At 39.1% G+C, this 22700-nt stretch overlaps 1 protein-coding gene across 3 annotated transcripts in view; it reads right to left on the minus strand.

Moving 5' to 3' along the window:
• The window catches only part of map2k5 (mitogen-activated protein kinase kinase 5), a 311788-nt gene that overhangs the window by 275112 nt on the left and 13976 nt on the right, over positions 1-22700 (minus strand). For all 3 annotated transcript variants that reach the window (XM_073032634.1, XM_073032633.1, XM_073032635.1), the window contains one exon: positions 17981-18048. In XM_073032634.1, the coding sequence (XP_072888735.1) occupies positions 17981-18048 (68 nt within the window). The remainder of the gene's footprint in view (positions 1-17980; positions 18049-22700) is intronic.

Consider the following 22700-nt stretch of genomic DNA (forward strand, 5'->3'; position numbering starts at 1 on the left):
GAATGAATTTGGAATTTCTGACAATGAATGCTATTTGCCAGTTTTGCCCTTTCACTTTCCCTCTTAATATCCCTGCATTATTTACTCAGTTAGGTGGCAAGGACTGCATACCACTGCAGACTTCAAAGCCAAACGCTGCGGTGCTGCCAACATCACGGCCTCTCTCCCAGATAAGCTCAATCGCTTTTATGCTCGGTTTGATGTTGCTAACTCTGAGCCTCCGAGGAAAGCCACCACTACAACCTGCAACCTGGTCATTTCTGAGGCTGAAGTACACAGATGTTTCCAATGAGTGAACAGTCGCAAGGCTGCAGGACCAGACGACATCCCAGGGTGAGTACGCAGGATGTGCGCAGCACGACTGGCAGGTGTGTTTCCTGATAATTTTAATCTCTCCTTCTCCCAGTGTAGAGTGCCCTCCTGCTTCAAATTATCCACCATTGTCCCTGTACTAAAAAAGACCAAGGTAATATACCTGAACGACTGGTGTCCTGTCGCACTCACCTCAATAATAAGCAAATGCTTTGAGAGGCTGGTCAAGGATTACATCTGCAGCTTGCTACCACCCAAACTGGACCCCCTACAATTCGCCTACCAACACAACTGATCAACAGATGACACAATAGCCACTGCTCTACGTACCATCCTTACACATCTGGAAAAGAAGGGTGCTTATGTGAGAATGCTGTTCTTGGACTACAGTTCAGTATTCAACACCATAGTTCCATCCAGGCTCGACAAGAAGCTCAGAGACCTCGGCCTTGACCCTGCCTTGTGCAGCTGGATCTAGGAGTTCCTGTCAGATCACCAGCAGATTGTAAGCGTGGGCTCCCTCACCTCCAACCCTCTGACTCTCAATAGAGGAGCCTCCTGTCTCAGTCCCCTCCTTTACTCCCTGTACATCCATGATTGTATTACCACCCACAGCTCCAATCTGCTAAGTGGTGTCAAGAAAACAACCTCTCTTTCAATGTTGCAATAACAAAGGAGCTGGTTGTGGATTACAGGAGGAATGGAAACAGGCTAACCCCTATTGACATCACTGGATCTGGAGTTGAGAAAATAAACCGCTTCAAGTTCCTCGGCATCCACACCACTGAGGACCTCACGTGGTCTGTACACCTCAGACGGCTGAGGAAGTTTGGTATGGGCCCCCAAATCCTAAGAATTTTCTACAGTGGCACAATTGAGGGCATCCTGATTGGCTGCATCACTGCCTGGTATGGGAACTGTACCTCCCTTAATTGCAGGACTCTGCAGAGAGTGGTGCGGGCAGCCCAGCGCATCTATAGCTGTGAACTTCCCATGATTCAGGACATTTACGAGGACAGGTGTGTAAAATGGGCCCCTAGGATCACTGGGGACCCAAGCCATCCCAATCACAATCTATCCCAGCTGCAACCATCTGGGAAGCAGTACCACAGCATAAAAGCCAGGACCAACAGGATCTGGGACAGCTTCTTCCACCAGGCCATCAGACTGTTGTACTCATGCTGACTTGAGTGTACTCTATATTACATTGACTGTTCTATTTATTATAAATTACTATGATTGTAGATTGCACATTTAGATGGAGACTTTACATAAAAATTTTCACTCCTCATGTATGTGAAGGATGTAAGAAATAAAGTTAATTCAATTAAATATCACTGATACATGTATGTTGTGCAATTTTGTTGTTTTGTGACAGTAGTACTGTGCAAAACATAAAAATCTATAAATTATATTAAGAAATATATTTTAAAAATTAAATTAAATAAGTAGTACAAAAATAATGAGGTAGTGTTCATGAGTTGGTTAATTATCTGTTCAGAAATCTGAAGGCAGAAGGGAAAAAGCTGTTCCTAAAACATTGAGTGTGTGTCTTTAGGCTCCTGTACCATCACCTTGACAGTAGCAATGAGAAGAGGTCATGGCCTAGACAATGGCCACCCTTAATGATACAGTGGCGCTAGAAAGTTTGTGAACCCTTTAGAATTTTCTCTATTTCTGCATAAATATGACATAAAATGTGATCAAATCTTCACGCAAGTCCTAAAACTAAAGAGAACCCAATTAAACAAATAACACAAAAAAATTATATTTTTTCATTTATTTATTGAGAAAAATTATCTAACATTACATGCATTTGTTGGAAAAAGTATGTGAACCTTTGCTTTCAGTAACTGGTGTGACCCCCTTGTATAGCAGTAACTTCAACCAAACGTTTCTGGTAACTTGATCAGTCCTGCACAAGGCTTGGAGGAAATTAAGGCCATTCCTCCATACAAAACTGTTTCAACTCTGGAATGTTGGTGGGCTTCCTTGCATGAACCATTTATTTCAGGTCCTTTCACATCATTTCTACAGGATTACGGTTAGGATTTTGACTTGGCCATTTCAAAACGTGAAATTTCTTCTGCTTTAACCATTCTTTGGTAGACTGATTTGTGGGTTTAGGGTCATAGTTTTACTGCATGACCCACATTCTCTTGACGTTCAGTTCATGGCCAGATACCCTGACATTTTCCTGCAGAGTTTGCTGGTACAATTCAGAATTCATAGCTCCATCAGAGATGGCAAGCCGTTCTGGTCCCAAGGCAGCAAAGCAGGCCCAAACCATGACACTGCCACCATGTTTCACAGATGTGATGCTGGAATGCCAAACGCAACGCTTCTCATTTAAGCCAAAAAGTTCTATTTTGGGCTCATCCATCCACAGACCATTCTTCCAACAGCCTTCTGGCTTACCCGTGTGGTTGTTAGCAAAGTTTAGATGGGCAGCAATGTTCTTCTTGGAGAGTAGTGGCTTTCTCCTTGCAATCCTGCCATGCACACCAGTGTTTGCCTAATGATAGACTCATGAACACTGACATCAGCCAATGCAAGAGAGGCCTGTAATTCCTTAGATGTTACCCTGGGGTTCTTTGTGACCTCCAGGAATATTACATGCCTTGCCCTTGGAGTGATTTTTGTTGGTCAACCTCTCCTGAAGAGAGTAACAATGGTGTTGAATTTCCTCCATTTGTACACCATCTGTCTGACTGTGGATTGATGGACACCAAACTCTTTAGAAATGGTTTTGTATTCTTTTCCAGCCTGGTGAGCATCGACAACCATTTTTCTAAGGTCCTCAGAAATCTCCTTTGATTGAGGTATGACACACTTCCAAAAACTTTTGCGGTGAAGATCAGACCTTGATAGTGAAGACCCAGGTTTATGTTCTTTAAATAGGGCAGGGCCCCCCACACTCACACCTGATTGCCATCCCATTGATCGAAACACCTAACTCTAATTTCCCCTTTAAATGAACTGATAATCCTGGAGGTTCACATACTTTTTCCAACAAATACATGAATAATATTGGATCATTTTTCTCAATAAATAAATGAATTAATATATTGTTTTGTGTTATTTATTTAATTGGGTTCTCTTTATCTAGTTTTAGGGCTTATGTGAAGATCTGATTACTTTTAGTGCATACTCATGCAGAAATAGAGAAAATTCTAAAGGGTTCATGAACTTTCTAGCACCACTGTAGATGCCACATTTTTCAGGCTTTGCCTTTTGAAGATGCCCTTGATGCAGGGGAGGATAGTGCCCATGATGTAGCTAGCTGAGTCTGCAACGCACTGCAGTTTCTCCCAATTCTGTGTAGTTGCTCCTCCCTACCAGATGGTAATGCAACCAGTTAGAATGCTCTCCACGTACCTCTATAGCAATTTGCTAGTCTTTGGTGACATACTATATGTTATTTTTGTGACCTCATCAGTATTTCCATAGAAGGGATTTGAATGGGAAGGAAAATAATTTTAAGCTAGAGTAATCCAGCTACTTATTGGTTTAATATACAGGGAATGTGTGGTTACTTCTGTTGCATACATGCTGAGTTATCCGATGGAACATAAAAGTGGCTTACAAGACAAGACAAGCAATAATAGACCATTTGTGGCTTTTCTGTATTACAACAATGACTACACAGCTAAAGTATTTCATTGGTCATGAAGTACTTTGGGGCATTCCAAAGCTGTGGAGGGCACTTTAAAAATTCAAGTTCATTATTATGAGTCAGTACAATCCTGAGATTTGATTACAGAGTTGAAGTAACTCCTTGGGATTGACTCTAATTCAAGTAGTTTTTATGTGCGGATTTTATTCTGATTTGGTCAATTAACATGCCAGTGAGCACCATAGTTCGGCTCTGTGATGATCTTCTCACAGAGGATATATGATTACAATGTCATTACTGCAAGCTTAAAAGAAATGATAACTTACAACTGCTTTTCTGCACATGCCAGAAATCAACATATATAAAATGACCACAGTAGAGCAGTAATCATTATATTATTTGCAAAATAATAATATACCGTAATATTACTGAAATTTGCCATTTGACTAGAATAAATACACTTGTATGAAAATAAATGTATTTCAGCATCTTACAGTGAAATTCCTCAATTTATCCATCAATCTGAGACCCATATTTCTTCTTTACTGCCTGCATAAAATGACTGCCTACCATCAGCATGTCCCCATCAGAGAAATAATGGGCTCGAGTATCCTATAAGGAATACAAGCTATTAAAATAATTCATAATGCGTTTATCACAAGACTGGAGTACTCACTGTCCATTGCTCTGGGAATACCAGAGCACTGCTCAGTGATGTAGATGATGAACAAAGCCCTACAATAAGCAAGATGAGAACCAGCTGATCCATAAAAAAGGAATAGACCAGAGAAACCATAGAAGACACTATTCATCTAAAAGCTGTATCCAATTTATTAAGCAGTCTTTACCAAATTCTGTCAATGATTCACATTGATGGGACAGGTTAGGTGTGGGTCTAAGGAGATTGTTAAAAGCTCGGCACAAGTGGATGACAATTATTTGTACAAGATAGAAAGTTAACAAGAATTTTCTTCCAATGTGAGAGACAAATGCTGGGCAGCTGTTTGCTTGAAAAAACATTCAATGGACTTTGTATTAAGTACACATGTTCATTAAAGCAAATACTGTATCTAATCAGCCAATCCTGTAGCAGCAACTCAATGCGTAAAAACATGCAGGTCAAGAGGTTTAATTGTTGTTCAGACCAAACGTCAAAATGGGGAAGAAATGTGATTTAAGTGACTTTGACTGTTGAATGAGTGTTAATGCCAGATGGGATGGTTTGAGTATCTCAGGAACTGCTGATCTCCTGATTTTTAAACACAACAGTCTCTAGAGCAGGGGTTCCCAACCTGAGCTCCACAGACCCCTTGCTTAATGGTATTGGTCCATGGCATGAAAAAGGTTGGGAATTCCAGCCATAGAATTTACAGAGAATGGTACGAAATACAAAAAGCATCCAGTAAGCGACAGTTCTGTGGCCAAAAACGCCTAATTAATAAGTGAGCTGAGAGGAGGATAGCCAAACTGGTCCAAACTGACAGAAGGCGACAGTAATTCAAATAACCACGCATTACAATATGGTGTGCAGAAGAGTGTCTCTGAATGTACAACACATCGAACCTCAAAATGGATGGGCTACAGCAGTAGAAGACTGACCACTGAGTGCATGCTTGTACTCTATTAGGTACCTTATGTACATAACAAAGTGGTCACTGAGTGTACCTTCACAACAGATATCTACTGTCCACAATTTTCAGCTCTTTTAAAAAAGAGAATACATCAAGCTTAATTGTAGCGGGTCATCTGGTGGCATTATGCTTACCCTTGGACATTCAGCTCTTAAATTTAATGTGTGACAAGTTGCTAGGAATGTAAACTGATATTATTGCAAAAAGGAAAACCAACTACCCATCTTACGAAGGGTCTCGGCCCGAAACGTCGACAGTGCTTCTCCTGGATATAGATGCTGCCTGGCCTGCTGTGTTCCACCAGCATTTTGTGTGTGTTGTTTGTACCCATCTTGTGCTTTGATGAACAGCAGAGGTAACTGAATCTCCTTGCCAATTGGCAAGCAAGATTGTCAAGGTAAAGTGTCTGGACTAAACAAAAAAATGAGAGTGGGAGAGAGGCACTCTGGAGACCATGTGAGAAAGGAGGGGGAAGGCCACAAAGAAAGAGCTACTGAAAAAGGGAGCAAAGGGTCATTCAGTGTGTAAAAAAAAGACAGAGGGAGAAGACAAGTGAGAGCACAAATAAACATGATCCCACTATCGCTCTGAGATGAAGTCAGAAAGAGAAAAGGTGAATGACACAGTAACCACAATGATGGGGATATAGGACAGTGAAGGTCAGAGGAGAGGAAGTGAGGGTTAGGCTGAGAGAAAAAATATTAAAGTGAAGCAGAAGTGGGGAAAATAAAAATAAATGGGATAGATTGGGGTTTGAAGCTGAATTTGATAAGGCCAGAATTAACTAGTAAACACCTTGAAGTTTGCCTCTTGGAATAATTTGGATAAATCCCAACAATTAATTTTATCACCTAGTGTCACTATCAATTTCTACCAAGTATAAAAGTACAGCAACATTTATTGTGCTACAACAACGAGACCCAATCATTCATTGTGCCATTGAATCAGAGTGTGCTATTTGCAATATCCAGTGGTCTTCATATCCTTGTCAGAATCTACTGAGTAGCTTTGGAAGTCATTATGGGTTGGAATGAGTCAGCTCTAACTTGGTTCACTGGTTAGCTTATAACAGAGAAAGGTTTGTGATTCTTCACATGGTATACTGACATGGCAAATGAAAATGAAAAAAAATGCGCTTACCCACTACACCACCCATTTAAAATAGTACCATTGTTTAAATAACTGGAAAATGAGAAAGGAAATTACTATTCCATTATCACTGAAGCAATCTCCTACCCTCCCTTGCCACAAAGTTACATCAGTCAATGTTGCCTTTAACAATTTCAGCAAGCAGGAAATTATAGCTAGTCTCTAAACAATACTGCTATTGAAATTAAATCCAATTTTATATTGTGCTAGTGCTGCTAGCTCCTAATTAACAGGTTTCTCCACAGTTTTAATAAAGTAAACTTGCTACATTAGTTGAAGCAAATGGCTAAGGAGATCCATTTTTCTCCCGTTTTAGTGCTACTGATATGCCAATCATACATTGCAGAACTCCTAGCTGCACAAAACCCAAATTAATGATGACACCATCGTTAAGCACAATATGAAGGTATCTTGAATAACACTGCCACCACTGTGGGGTTAGAATGAATTTGATAACTAGCATTCAAAATTATTAATTCTTCATATCTAATTTGGCTTTGCATTTCCTAATTTTGAGCCAGATCTGTGGCTTTTAATTCTGTTATTCATATAAGCTCAAAATGTTGTACAAAATTAGTAGCTTGATTTTAAAGAATCAAAAACATCATCTGTAACTTAAGATGTCAATTGTGGATGAACTAAGAAGAAGAGTTAAGAATAAAAGAATGTGAGATCATAACTGGTACCATGATCAAACAAAATATTCAAACATTTGATATTTGGAAATTTACAATCATGATAGTCTTGTGCTCTGTACTTTAGGTCCTTTATGAACATATTCATCACTAGCAAGGCCAATATTTGTTGTTCTTTCTTAATTCCCTTTCAGAAACACTTCAATGCACAATTTTGACCAAATACCATTAATTTATGCCAGGAGTTTAATCTAATTTAAAATACCACACTGTCAAGTTATTACCTTTTATTCCACAGTGCAACATAGACTAATTTTATAATAGTCTTTTAGGGGTTAAAGCTATCTCTTGTGGAAAGTGTTATTTAAAAAAGCCCAGGGGCTCATTTTTAATGAGCTGTAACTATTAAGTAATGCATAAAGGATACTAAAATTTATGGTGCATATAGCTATTATATAATGGAAAAAATCATTAAAAACTATTTTTCTTAATGTTCATGATGATCTGATCAGTAACTATGGAACTACTTCTGGAAATGTCAGAAAAAAAAAAGCTTTGTCCCATTTTGTCTGGAGAATTATCTTAGACCTCCTGTTGCATCTGGCCAAGGCAATGGAAGTGCAAAAATAATTATCCTGCCTGCAGAATTTTTACCACAGTGATCTATTCATTGGATTACGGGATTGGTGACAAAATTTGGCATTTATTGTCCATTCCTTTTTGTCCATAAGGTGGTGGTCAGTCATCTTCTTTAATTGCTCCAGTTTCTGTGATGGAAGATATTCCTACACTGTACAGGGAATTCCAGGAGCTGGTTCAATGATGAAGAAGAAACACTCGATATTCTAAGCTTTATATCATGAAGCCCCTTCTTTTCGGTTGACCTTCACGTTTCAGCTCAGAAGCTATATCCAGCTACTCAACATCCCAGCATTTACTGGTTTCTCAGTATTTTGTCCATAGTTTTAAGATCACTTCACCACCTCATTGAAATGCAAATAATTTTCAACTTAGAAAACTTAATATTTTACATGTTAAAGACATTTCTATTAACATGGATAATTTTCTATAATTGTGTTTGTAAGTTTGCACAAACTGTATTAGTCCTATTTGCTATCGATTTTATCTGAGAAACAATTTTACAAAAATCAAAACATAGTGGTTTGTTCCTGTTTGCTCACTTGGACATAAGAAAGCCCATTAATTCTTACAAATTAGAAGTGATAGTAAAGAAGACTAAACTGTCACAGATACGTCATGATGGTTTATTCACATGGCATAACAAAGTGATAGAAAGCAGATTCTTTATCAACAATTCCTGACACAATTCACCAATTTAAAAATAGCATGAACAAGAATGACTGAAAGATCATTTTAAACATTTTTAAAACAAAAAAAAGGATAACAGCAGAGATAGTGAATCTATTAATGATTATCTTAAATTGCCTGTATTTTCAAGTATTTCTTGAAAATGTCATATTGCTATTAACCAAGAAACACAGAGAAAACATGGGCAACTACAGTTAAAGCTGGTTAGGCTGGTACCTGTCATGGCCAAAGTTCTGGAATCCACTATTTTAGCATGTAATGATGAGATTCTTAGAAAAGAGTGTTAAGCAGAGTCAACATGATTTTATGAAGAGAAAATTGCACTGGATAACACAAATTGAGCTTTCCCAAAGCAGTCATAACCAGGTACCAGGAAGAAACCTGTGGATGTAGTATCTATTTTCAACATTTGATAAGTACCAGACAACTGAATCGGGTTTAATATCACTGTCATATGTCATGAAATTTGTGTTTTTGAGGCAGCAGTGCATTGCAATAAAAATAATTATTAAAACTATATATTACAATATATGTATAATTAAATAAGTAGTGCAAAAACAAAAAAAAAAGTGAGTTAGTGTACATGGGTTCATTGTCCATTCAGGAATCTGATGGTGGAGCAGAAGAAACTGCTCTTAAAATACTAAGTTTATGTCCTCTGGCTCCTATACTTCCTCCTTAATGCTAGCATTGAGAAGAATGGATGTCTTGGGTGATAGGAGTCCTTAATGACAGATGCCGCCTTTTTGACGCATCATATTTTGAAGATGTCCTTGACACTGGGGAGACTACTGCCCATGATGGAGATAGCTGAGTTTGCAACTTCCTGCAGCTTTTTCTGACTTTGTGCAATGGGCCCTCCATACCAGGTGGTGATGCAACCAGTTAGAATGCTCTCCAGTACATCGGTAGAAATTTGGAAGAGCCATTGGTGACATACGAAGTCTTGTCAAACTCTTAATGAAATATATCCGCTGTCGTGCCTTCTTTGTAATTATTACACAAAGTAAAGTTTCAATGGTGGGGTAATAGGGGAATAGGTATGGATGACAGATTGCTGGAATAGAGTATTGATAGATCATACATTGATGGATTATACAGTACAACACAGGAACAGGTCCTTCAGCCTACAATGTTGTGCCGAACTAATTAAAATAGTAATCAAATGCCCAACAAAACTTCACAATATTTATATCCTCCACAATTTGTTCCCTTGTCCATTCGTCCCTCCCCACTAATCTCTCTCTGGGCGCTTATCCCTGCAAGCAGCCAAAGTGCTCCACCTGCCCATTCACTTCTTCCTTCACCTCCATTCATGGCCCCTTCCTGGCGAGGCAACAATTCACCTGCAAAATCTGCTGGTGTCATCTATTGTGTCCGGAACTCCCAATGCAGCCTCCTCTACATTGGTGAGATCCGTCATAAATTGAGGGACTGCTTCGTTGAGTACCATGGCTCCATCCACCAAAAGCAGAACTTCCCAGTGGCCAAACATTTTAATTCCTCTTCCGATATGCCAGTCCATGGCCTGCCCTTGTGCCAAGATGAGGCCACCTTCAGGATGGAGGAACAAAGCCTTATATTCTGTCTGGTAGCCTCCAACCTGATGGCATGAATATTAACACCTCCTTCCCGTTAAAAAAATTCCCTCCCCCTCCCCTTCCCTCTTCTTCTTTTGCCCACTCTGGCCTCTTACTTTTTCTCATCTACCACTAATCTCCCCCGGGTCCCCTCCTCCTTCCCTTTCTCCTATGCTCCACTCTCCTCTCAGATTCCTTCATTTCCAGCCTTTTATCTTTCCTACCAACTTGGCTTCACCTATCACCTAGCTATCCTCCTTCTGCTCCCCACACTTTTTTATTCTGGCATCTTCCCCCTTCATTTTCACTCCTGAAGAAGGGTCTCAGCCTGAAACATCAACTGTTGATTCATTTCCATAAATGGTGCCTGACTTGCTGAGTTTCTCCAGCATTTTGTGTGTGTTGCTTTGGATTTCCAACATTTGCAGACTTTCTCATGTTTCTGGCCATATCCTTCCATTTGCTGCACTTTTTGTCCTATCTAAAAGCCTCTTGAGCACCCCTAACATATTTGTCTCCAGGCAGACAGACAGACATACTTTATTGATCCCGAGGGAAATCGTAATCCAGACAATCTCTGTATAAAAAATACTTACTCCCTCTCATCTAATGCCCTCTGGAATGAGACATTTCAACCCTGGGAGAAAGATACTGGCTGTCTGTACTCTCTAATAATCTTATAATCTTCTATCAGATCTCCTCTCAGCCTCCACTGCTCCAGAGAAAACAATCCCAATTTATGCAAACTCTCTTTATAGCATATCCTCTCTAATCCAAGCAGCATCCATACTGGGTGCCACTGTGATCTGCTTTAGGTCCTCAAACATTCACTATTTACATTAAACAATTAAATGAAGAAAATATCATAGAACATAGAACAGCACGTCATTTCCACTTTTGCTAATGATACAAAACTAGATGAGGAAAATGAACTTCAGGGAGAAGATAAAGAAAGATGCCAGAATTATTATTACAAAAATGTGTAGCTTTTGCATTTGGTGGGGAAAGCAGAAAACCTTTAAACAGAGAGAAATCAGCAAGTCTGTTACACAGAAGAATTTTGGTGCACCAGTTCATAAAATGTAGAAAGAAACAGGCAGGTTCAGATAGAATATAGAAAACCAATTACAAGAGAGGTGGAGTAAAAAATAAGGAAGTCTTGCTGAGGGTGTACAGGGCTTTGGCAAGATCTATTTGGGATAATGTACACAATTTTTGGTCTCTGTGCCTAAAGAAAGGTGAAATTTCTCTTCTAAGCTGCAATAATGTGGATTGTTTCTAGCACAGCATTGAGAGGGTGGTAGTGGGTGGGAACATTGCCACGTAGCAGTTAATATAACATCACTACCACGCTTGGGGCCCAGGTTCAATTCCACTGCTGCCTGTAAGGAGTTTCTACTTTCTCCCCATGACCATGTGGGGTTTTTTCAATTGCTGCAGTTTCCTCCCACAATCTAAAAACAAACAGATTAGTAGATTAATTGGTCACATGGGTGTAATTGGGCAGCGTGGGCTTGTTGGACTGGAAAGACCTATTACTGTACTATATCTCTAAATAACAAAAAATGTGAGTGAGATGTGACCAACACTCACTGGAATTTAGAAGAATCAGATCTCTTTGACATGTACAACTTTACAAGAAGGAATATCAGCACAGATCAGCACAAGAAGCTATTTTTACATCTTCAGCAATCATAGACCTTGTATGAATATAAAAGCCAACAGCAAAGCACTTGCAATGATCTTTCCCCAGAAGATTCCTGTAGATGATCAATCTCCTGAGATTTCAAAGGTCACAAAAGATAGTATTAAGGGAAGTCTTTCACTCTGTGTAATACAGTAAAACTCTGATAATCCATTATCTGAATGTTCAGAAATCCAGGCAGTCTACTATCTGGCTCATTAATCTATTGAAAATATGAGCTGAGATTCAGAGCACAAACAAAGGGTCTAGAATGCCAGAGGCCATAGGTTTGGGTCCAGAATGATTATATACCTCCTGCTCCCTTTAAACTTACTAAGTTTACTTTGTAATTTATTCTTCTACTGTACCACATATAAAAAGTGAAATAAAGCGTGTTTGATTGTTAATAGAACTAACACTGGTTAAAGAAAATCTGCTTATTGGGCATCAAAGTCTGAGAGGTGCTGGATTATGAAAGTTTACTGTATTAGGCTGTGTGCTCTGGATACAACAGCAGCTGTGGGTCTTCCATTATGTACCAACTGCAGTGATGATTTAGGCTCCCAAGCTAGCCGAGCCTCATGCCAATACAGAAACCAAGAAGGCAAATGGAAAACTGCACTGGTTAATTATATCTACATTAAAAACAATCCAGTTAAGTACAGAACAAACAAGCTACTCTTAAGTTGACGAACTGGAATTTACTCATAATATCCTGCTCAATGATACTCAGTTTGCATTCTACCAGGAACATATCTTCAGAGCTCATTACGTGTTTTGTTCTAAAGTTCATAGAAGAGATTAATTCCAGAATGGAAGTGAAAGGGACTGCTCAACATCAAGGCATCATTTGTATTCAATAATTCCAAGGTATGAAGTAATAATCAACAGCGATAAGTTCAAGTTCTACTGCACCAGTTGGGAATGCAAATTCAGTTAAGTAAATAATGTGGAATAAAAGCTGGTACTCAGAGTGTGATCTAATCAAGATTTGAAGTTGCTTTACTGTAACTTATCTACCGGTACTTTTCGGTTATAGTCTTTTAGAAATAAATCCTGGTTATTTCCCTAATGTGGCTTTATAAGACCATGTTGAACCTTATATTGATTTGGAAATTTGTATTTCCAGATCCCTTTGCTGCCCAATCCTAATTAAATTTTATTTTCAAAGTAAAATGTTAATTTGCACATCCTCATTGTTATAACTAAAATATAATAACAAGTGTTGAAAGTTGTTGCTAATTATATGTCCCAAAGGCAATTAATTCAACCAAAGTATTGCCTTATTTAGTCTGTTTTTTAAAACGATTTCATCTTCACTTGTTTGACTGTTAAACAGCAATCTTGCTGTTTTAAATTGTATGTTTGAAACAAAATCAAAAGAAAGCAGTTCTGAAGTAACTCACAAACAGATTAGATTATTTCCTCTTTCCAATACTTTGGTATGTCTGGTTTGTTGGGAAAAAACAAGAGATACATTTTGAACAAATAGATTTAGTTTGGCTACTGCCCCATGTAATATCTTAGTGGCAAAAATCTAATAGTCTTGACATCAATTCCATACAGAATATCTCAAAGTCAATCTTTTGATCTGGTAGCATCAAGATTCAACAAATACAATTTTAAAACCAAGATAAAATGTCAGCTTTGTCAAGTCATAGCCACAGTCACGGAGCCAATGACCGCAGTTAAATTAAAACCCAGAATTATCTTCTTCCTTTAGAAATCTTCAAATATCAAATGGACACCCCCTTCTTCTATTACAACACCGAAAGAACAATTATTTCAGTAAACCTTCATGCATACAATCCTGATTCAAAGAAATCCCAGCATTCTGCATGTGTGTCTGTGACCTGTTGACAGAGCCATTTTGTATGTATTCAATACTATCATCGATATGAAAGAAATTAAAGAATGAGAAATGGAAAGTGGCTTCAGGCAAAATTTCTTGATCCACTGTGTGATGGTCTTGCTGACAGCCAAGGAAGACTACTTAAATTCAAAATATATTAAATTTGAGAATTATAATGAGGAAGCAAATGAGTTATTTCAAAAGAAGGAATGGATTTTTTGACTCTAATAAAGTTATGTCCTAAATTTTAGATTTTCAGATATGCAATGTGGTGAATATGTCTTGCAAATATTAATAATATAGAGACAACAGGGATTCACAGCCTTTAAAAAAAAGCCAAACTGGTTTGTTTGCAGTATTTCGACTCACGAGGTATGTTATAGCCCACTCTGTAGAGATCCTACATAGCAATTGCATTTCAAAAGACGTTTGCCATTTTTCAGATTCAGATTTATCACATGCAGAACATACAGTGAAATGTGTTGTTTGTGTTAACAAGCAACACACCGAAGGATGTGCTCGGGACAGCCTATATGTTATTTTTTTCTAGGAGATATTACATTAAATAACACATCTATAATTATGCCACATGGTTAGCTAGCCTTGTATCTGGATGTATATTAATGAATAATATAGAATAACATCCACTCATTTTGAGAGTTCATGTTATTCTTAGTGCATGAGAAGTACTAGGTTGTGGCTGGAATTTGTTAACACTGCAAAACTATAATGATGGGTGATTTAAGATACTAGGATCATGTCCACTGTTTCAGAGGAGGCTACCGAGAATAATAAAAATTTTATAAATTATATAGGATTTTCACAGTGAATACAAGTAGATTAATTCCCAAACCAAAGGAAACAGAGCAAAATATCACCCACATAAAATCCTTTATACAGTAAGATGGAAAATTACCACACCTAGGATGATAAAGACAGTGTAGTTGCAACAGAAGACAATACACCATTTCATCTGTAAAGTAAGCAACTACTTGAAATGAAGACTCTGTAGTAATGCATTCTTTCTTGCTGTGACTGGAACTGAAAATATAGCATTGACACCTTTAATACTTTTTGCCACTTAAAACTTTTTGTTCAGAAATTATTATTGGCTATTGATAAAGACACACAGTGATATAATAAAAATACTCCAGCTTTCGTTCCTAGACTGGTGAATTGGTATGCTTTGATGATACCAAAGCAGAGAAAATCAAAGTCCTGACCCAAGCAGCTACCCTTGCCACTTCTTTTGGAAAATACACCTGGAAACAATGTTGTGTTCAACATTCCAGAGTGGAACAATTCTGTTGTATTCACTGGCTGAATTCACGCAAAAGAGGGAAATTGCTTCATGGTTCATTTATTAGAATTAAATTCAAACATGGTAAAAATGTTCAAGAAACCATTCAGTGCTGTTGCTTCACAACTCCAATGACACAGGTTTGATCCTACCTCCGGGTGCCGTCTGTGTGGAGTCTGTACATTCTCCCTCCAATCCCCCTCCCCGCACCCCCCTCATATCCCATAGGAGTACTGGAAAGTTAAATGGCTACAGTAAATTATGCATGTAACCAGGTTACGGGAGAATAAGGAGGAAGTTAATGGGTATGTGGGAGAAAAAATTTCTGGGAAGTAAATGGTGAACAGAATTTCTCTGGTAAACACAAAGTACACTGCAGATGCTGTGGTCAAACCAACACGTACAACAAGCTGGAGGAACTCAGCAGGTCGGGCAGCATCCATGGAAACGAACAGTCAACATTTCGGGCTAAGACCCTTCGTCAGGACTGAAGAGGGAGTGGGCAGGGGCACTATAAAGAAGGTGGGGGGGAGGGTGGGAAGGAGAAGGCTGGTAGGTGCCAGGTGAAAAACCAATCAGAGGAAAGACCAAGGGGTGGGGGAGGGGAATCAGGGAGGGGATAGGCAGGAAAGGTGAAGAAGGAATGTAAGGGGAAAGCACTATGTGTAGTAGAAGGTGGCAGAATCATGAGAGAGGTGATAGGCAGCTGGAGGAGGAGGCAGAGTGAAACTGAGATGGGGGAAGGGAGGGGCAGGGAATTACCGGAGGTTGGAGAATTCACTGTTCATGCCAAGGGGCTGGAGACTACCCAGACGGTATATGAGGTATTGCTCCTCCAACCTGAGTTTGGCCTCATCATGGCAGTACAGGAGGCCATGTATGGACATATCTGAATGGGAATGTGAAGCAGAGTTTAAGTGGGTGGCAACCGGGAGATCCTGCCTGTTGTGGTGAACGGAGCGGAGGTGCTTGACGAAGCAGTCCCCCAATCTGCATCGGGTCTCGCTGATGAGGAGGAGGCCGCACCAGGAGCACCGGATGCAATAGATGACCCCCACAGACTCACAAGTGAAGTGTTGTCTCACCTGGAAGGACTGTTTTGGGCCCTGAATGGTGGTAAGAAAGGAGGCCACCACTTACGCTTGCAGGGATGTGCCAGGTGGGAGGTCTGTGGGGAGGGATGTGTGGACCAGGCAGTTGCGGAGGGAACGATCCCTGCAGAAAGTGGAGAGGGATAGAGAGGGAAAGATGTGCTTAGTGGTGGGGTCCTGTTGAAGGTGGCGGAAGTTGCGGAGGATAATATGCTGGATCCGGAGGATGATGGGGTGGTAGGGGAGGACACGGGGAACTCGGTCCCTGTTGTGGTGATGGGAGGATGCGGTGAGGGCAGAAGTGCAGGAAATGGAGGAGATGCGGGTAAGGGAAACCACAATTCATAAAGAAAGAGGACATTTAAGATGTCCTGGAACGGAAAGCCTCATCCTTGGAGCAGATGCGGCAAAGACAGAGGAACTGGGAATTTCTCTGGTGAGAGGTGGCAGCAACCCGATGGATTAAATGATTTCCATCTGTAATATAATAAGTATGATGTGCGTAAATCTTTGGAAATGTGTAGTTGTTAAGTTGAATTAACCCAAGTTGGATTAAATTGCCATAACAATTTTCCTTGCTCCTTCGAATAAAGTACTTTAATAAAATAGCTACGTTTATCCCAATTTCTGCTTCAAGCTACTCAGCCTACACGTTTTGTTTCAAGCTTGTATTTGCAGACAAAAACTGAAACAAAATTATTCTAAATCATACCACTCAGTGTAACAAAAATACTTACATCTCTGAAGGTATGTGGGAATATTTACACCCACAGCTCTAATCTGCTAATTAAATTTGCCAACGACACTACATTGATTGGCTTAATCTCAAACAACAACGAGGTGGCCCACAGGGAAGAAGTCATCTCTCTGACATAGTGGTGTCAAGAAACCAACCTCTCCCTCAATGTCGCAAAAACAAAGGAGCTGGTTGTGGATTACAGGAGGAATGGAGACAGGCTAGGAGACACTATTGACGTCAATAGATCTGGGGTTGAGAGGATAAACAGCTTTAAGTTCTTCAGCATCCACATCACCAAGGACCTCACATGGTCTATACACACCAGCTGGGTGGTGAAAAAGGCACAACAGCACCTCTTTCACTTCAAATGGTTGAAGAAGTTTGGTATGGGCCCCCAAATCCTAAGAACTTTCTACAGGGGCACAATTGAGAGCATCCTGACTGGCTGCATCACTGCCTGGTATGGGAACTGTACCTCCCTTAATTGCAGGATTCTGTAGAGAGTGATGCGTACAGCCCAGCGCATCCGTAGTTGTGAACTTCCCATGATTCAGGACATTTACAAAGACAGGTGTGAAAAAAGGGCCCGAAGGATCATTGGGTACCTGATTCACCCCAACCACAATCTATTCCAGTTGCTACCATCTGGGAAACGGTACCGCAGCATAACAGCCAGGACCAACAGGTCAAAAGAACTCACGTTGATTTGAAAGTATTTCTATGGTACATTGACTGTTCTATTTATTATAAGTTATTTTTATGAATTAATATGATTGCACATTGCACATTTAGATGGAGACGTAACGTAAAGATTTTTCACTCCTCATGTACGTGCAGGATGTATGAAATAAAGTCAATTCAATTCAATTTTTTTTTAAACTAATCATTTTTGAGTCAATATATGACACCTGGGAAACCAAAGAGATACCTACTTCATTAAAGTTTATTGTATCATGGTACTTCTTTATAATAACAAGCTTAAAACTGTCAGATTCTCAAAATGAAATTATTGCTTAGACTGTATGTTTAGTAGGTGACACAAAATGCCCCAAATATACCTACATATGATAACATGGCTTTCATTTCCTCATCACTGCGTACTGTGATTCGATCCCCATCTTCATCTTCATCTTTAAAATAAACAAGAATGAATTATGAATATGACAAATTGAACTATTCATCATGACTAATTAAAAGAATGTTTGGAATGCAAAACAGACGATAATACGGTTTGGAATAATACAGTGCAAGTTACAATGGTCTTTGGGTCATACTCGAATATGCATTATAATTATCTGGATTTGGAAAGCATTTCATCACCAAATGTTTTTTTTCCTTCTAGGCAGAGAGTGGAAAACAGCAATATGTAGCCCATCCACCATGAGCTTACAATTTCATTTGAATTGTGAAATTAAGGTATCCATAGAAAAAAATTGCTCTCATTGCACTATGCAAGACAATAATACTTAACTGGCCTGTAAAACACAATTGATATAAACTTGGACTCAACAATGAACATTAATGTCTACAAGAAAGTCAATTATCTATATGTTACCCAATTTCATAAGCTTTAATGCAACATTCTCATCTGATAGAACAAGTTACAACCTCTAACCTTTATTACAAAAGCTAAAATATAATAGAACTATCTCATATAACATGCACTATGATTAACTTTTACAGTATACAGTAAAAAAGTTATGCTATATATCACTAATGCCATCACTAAAACATAAATAAAAACTGTACCGTTTACTCTGAAAATATTTAACATTTCAGTGCTCAGTTTACACTGTATTTAACTCTTCAATTATAAATAGGGTCAAAGTTCGAAGTAAATTTATTATCAAAGCACATATATGTCACCATATATCAGTACAACTCTGAGATTCATTTCTGTCAATAGGTGGCTAGATAATGGGCATGGGGTAAGGCAATCAAGATGACAACACAAACTCTCAATCATAAGAATCTGACTATTGCTGTAAAATTCTTCAACACTATAAGCCTTTATATTTATACAGCAGTTTTTAAACATTCTAGTATATTTTCCAAAGTGTTGTTTATCACAAATAGGAAGATATCCCTGCAAATGTGAAATATACTGTTAAAGAATTATCCTCATTTGTACACAAGAGCATTTTGCTCTTGTTAATGGTGTATACTCAAGCAGTGTTGTGAGGGTAGCATTGAAATTCAGGAGCACATACAAACGTTGGAGGTGCTCCAAGAAGAGTGAAGTGGTAAGGGTTAGTAAACAGTTGTGTGACTTCTGCAAGGCTGTCCATATGCATGGGACGTCTGAGGAAATAGGAAGTATAGAATAACTCTTTGAATATTAGAGATCAGTGTGCAAACACAAGAATTTGTGAATTAAAAGAGGGAAAGTAACCAGTGAATCTGCTCCACCATTCAACAAAATAACATTTAATCCTTTGCCCCTTGTATAGTGAAGTCTGATCACAATAATCCTCATTATTTAGTGCCCAGAAATCCTCTGATCCCAACCTTGAATATACTCAACAATCACAACATTCATGGTCCTCACGACAGTTTTTCTCTTACCTATCATCTTATGTTGCTGATACTTCACTTTTTAAATGTCTGCTGTTCCATATCTACTAGCAAACTTTCTGATTATAATCTTCCCATCTACCCAAGCCAATTCACTCCTCCTATCTATGTTATTGGCCTTAAGTTCAAGACTTACTTTTCTGTTGCTCAAACTGCAGTCAAAATTCTATTATTTTGGCCTTGATATTATACTAACAACAAGCTGCATTGCCTGTTACTTTCCCGAACAATGGGCTAAGTACAAGTTTACCTTCTGCAGAGCTACTATTGCTAAGCTGCATGCGAAAGTCTGTCTTTGATATAGTACCAGTGGTGATCCCCTACGCAGTGCGGGCCTTGCATGTATAAATGGCATCACACTGGGGCAAAACAAAACTGAACTGCAAACAAGCTAATGAAAAGTTTGAATTCTGACTAAGTCTGACTAAGTCAGCAAGGTGTCAAAACTTGTCAAAAAAGAACACTGTATCTGCCTGCCCATTTCTGACATTCAGAAACATTAAAAATAAATAATGTTAACAATAATTTAAAAAACTGAAATATTTAAATATATCTAAGAACATAAGAACTTAATTAATTTCTTAAAAATGATAAAATACCGCTTCTAACTTTCGGCTCCATACAAAGTGAATGGGAATAATGCTCCTGTGAGAGACCTAACCAGCATGGTTTCTCCTGCAACTCTCCCAACTAAATCCAACCATTCTGATCATTAACACAAGAGATTCTATAGATGCTGGAAATACAAAACACACAAAAAGATGGAGGAACTCGACAGGTCAGGTAGCATCTATGGAGAGGAATAACCAGTCGATGTTTCGGGCCAAGATCCTTCATCAGGACTGATCTTATTCTCACGATTCTGATCACTTGTCTTAAAGATTGATAGAATAATAATCAACTTCAGCTCACTGGCCATCTAAAATAACCTACCTTCAAGCTGGTTCCATGTTCCCAAAAAAGTTAATTCTATGAACTCTTCCTCCACTTCCGTTTAATAAAAAAGATTAAAATCCTTTGCAATGATTGTGCAAAAATTGAATTAAATGGCTTCTGGTGCTTTTGTTTTGCTGGTGTTAACCCCGAGCACCACTTCAAGTCATGTTTTTCCTGTTCCTTGTTTTCTCTTATTTCCACCAGACTGATTTTACTGAAGAGCAGAAAGTACTGTACATTCATAATTTAAGTGCATTATGCACAAGTAGGAAAATGATATCAAAAACTGGCAAATGTTCAGAAAGGACAAGACAACAAAAGGAGGCTATCAGGGTTCATGCAAGTTGCATAAAAGTTATGGATGTTGGACATGGAATGTAGTAGAAAAACAAAACCAATGAAGGAGTTACTGTTCCAAGAACATCAGTCTGCAATCTGCAGGTTTGAGACTCCATTATCGATCTAAGTCCACTCTGTGTATAACAGTAGACTGTGAACTTGCAGTAGTCTTCTCGTTATTATAATAGGAAATGAGGCTTTAAACGTGCACAGTTAAATGAGTCTGATGCAGGTTCAGAACTTTAACTAAAGTAAAATGGTGACAAGAGACAGGGATGGGAACCTGTTCATGGAGAGGCTGTGGAGGCAGATGTTGGTAAGATATCAGACAAAGTCACAAATCAAAAGGTTAATAATGGTGTGACTTGTGTCCTGTGCTGCGTATATTCCAATGCAAGAATTATCATAGGAAAGGCGGATGACCTCAGGGCATGGATCAACACCTGGAATTATGACGTTGTAGCCATTAGTGAGACCTGGTTGCACAAGGACAGGACTGGCCGCTCAATATTCTGGGGTTCCATTGTTTTACATGTGACAGAGCGGGAAGAATTAAAGGAGGAAGGGTTGCATTACTAGTCTGGGAAACTGTCATGGCAGAGCTCCATCAGAACTCAACTAGTGAGGTGTTATGGGTGGAACTGAGAAATAAGAAAGGTTTGACCACTTTTATATTACTGACCATCCAACAGTCCTAGGAATTTAGAGGAACAAATTTGAAAAGAGTTCACAGCCTATTGCAAGAAACATAAAGTTGTTATTGTAGGTGATTTCAACTTTCCACATATTGATGGGACTAAATGGGACAGAGTTTATCATATGTGTTCAAGAAAGTTTCCTACATCAGTACGTAGAAGTCCCAACGAGAAAGCATGCAGACACAAAGTACACTGCAGATGCTGTGGTCAAATCAACACGTACAAACAAGGTGGATGAACTCAGCAGGTCGGGCAGCATCCGTTGAAATGAGCAGTCAACGGTTTGGGCCGAGACCCTTCATCCTGACGTTGACTGCTCATTTCAATGGATGCTGCCCAACCTGCTGAGTTCATCCAGCTTGTTTGTACGTGTTGAGAAAGCATGCAATACTGGATCTGCTATTATGGAATGAGACAGGGCAGGTGACAGAAGTTCGTGTAGGGTAACACTTTGCATCCAGTGACCACAATGCCATTAGTTTCAAAGTAATATGCCAAAAGATATGTCTGGTTAAGATTCTAAATTGGAGAAAGGCCAGTTTTGATGGCATCAGAATTAGTCTGGCAAGTGTGGATTGGGACAAGCTATTTTCTGGCAAAAATGTACTAGGAAAGTGAGAGGCCTTCAAAAACAAAATTTTGAGAGTACAACGTCTGTATGTGCCTCTCAGAATACAGAAAACAAGTGTAGGGAATCTTGGTTTTCAAGAGATGTTGAGGCCATGGTTAAGAAAAAAAAAGGTGCATGGCAGATATAGGCAAATAGGAACAAATTAGGTGCTTATGGAGTACAAGAAATGCAAGAGATCACTTAAGAAAGAAATCAGGAAAGCTAAAAGAAGACATGAAGTTGCTCTAGCAGACAAGGTGAAGAAGAATCCCATGGGATTCTACAGCTATGTTAAGAGCAAAACGATTACAAAGGACAAAACTGGTCGTCTAGAATACCAGAATGGTAATCCATGGGTGGAGCCAAAACAGATGGAGGAGATCTTAAATGTATTTTTTACATCTGTATTTACTCAGGAGATGGACACCTAGTCTATTGAAGTGAGGCAAAGCGGCATCAACTTTATTGACCCTGCACAGATTACAGAGGAGGAGCTATTTGCTACCCTGAGGCAAATCAGGTGGACAAACCCCTAGGGTGTTCCCTCAGACCTTAAAGGAGGCAATTGCAGAAATCACCGGGACCCTATTAGAGATATTTAAAACACCCTTAGCGACAGGAGAAA

The sequence above is a fragment of the Hemitrygon akajei genome, chromosome 30 (assembly GCF_048418815.1).
Source record: "Hemitrygon akajei chromosome 30, sHemAka1.3, whole genome shotgun sequence".
Lineage (NCBI taxonomy): Eukaryota > Metazoa > Chordata > Chondrichthyes > Myliobatiformes > Dasyatidae > Hemitrygon > Hemitrygon akajei.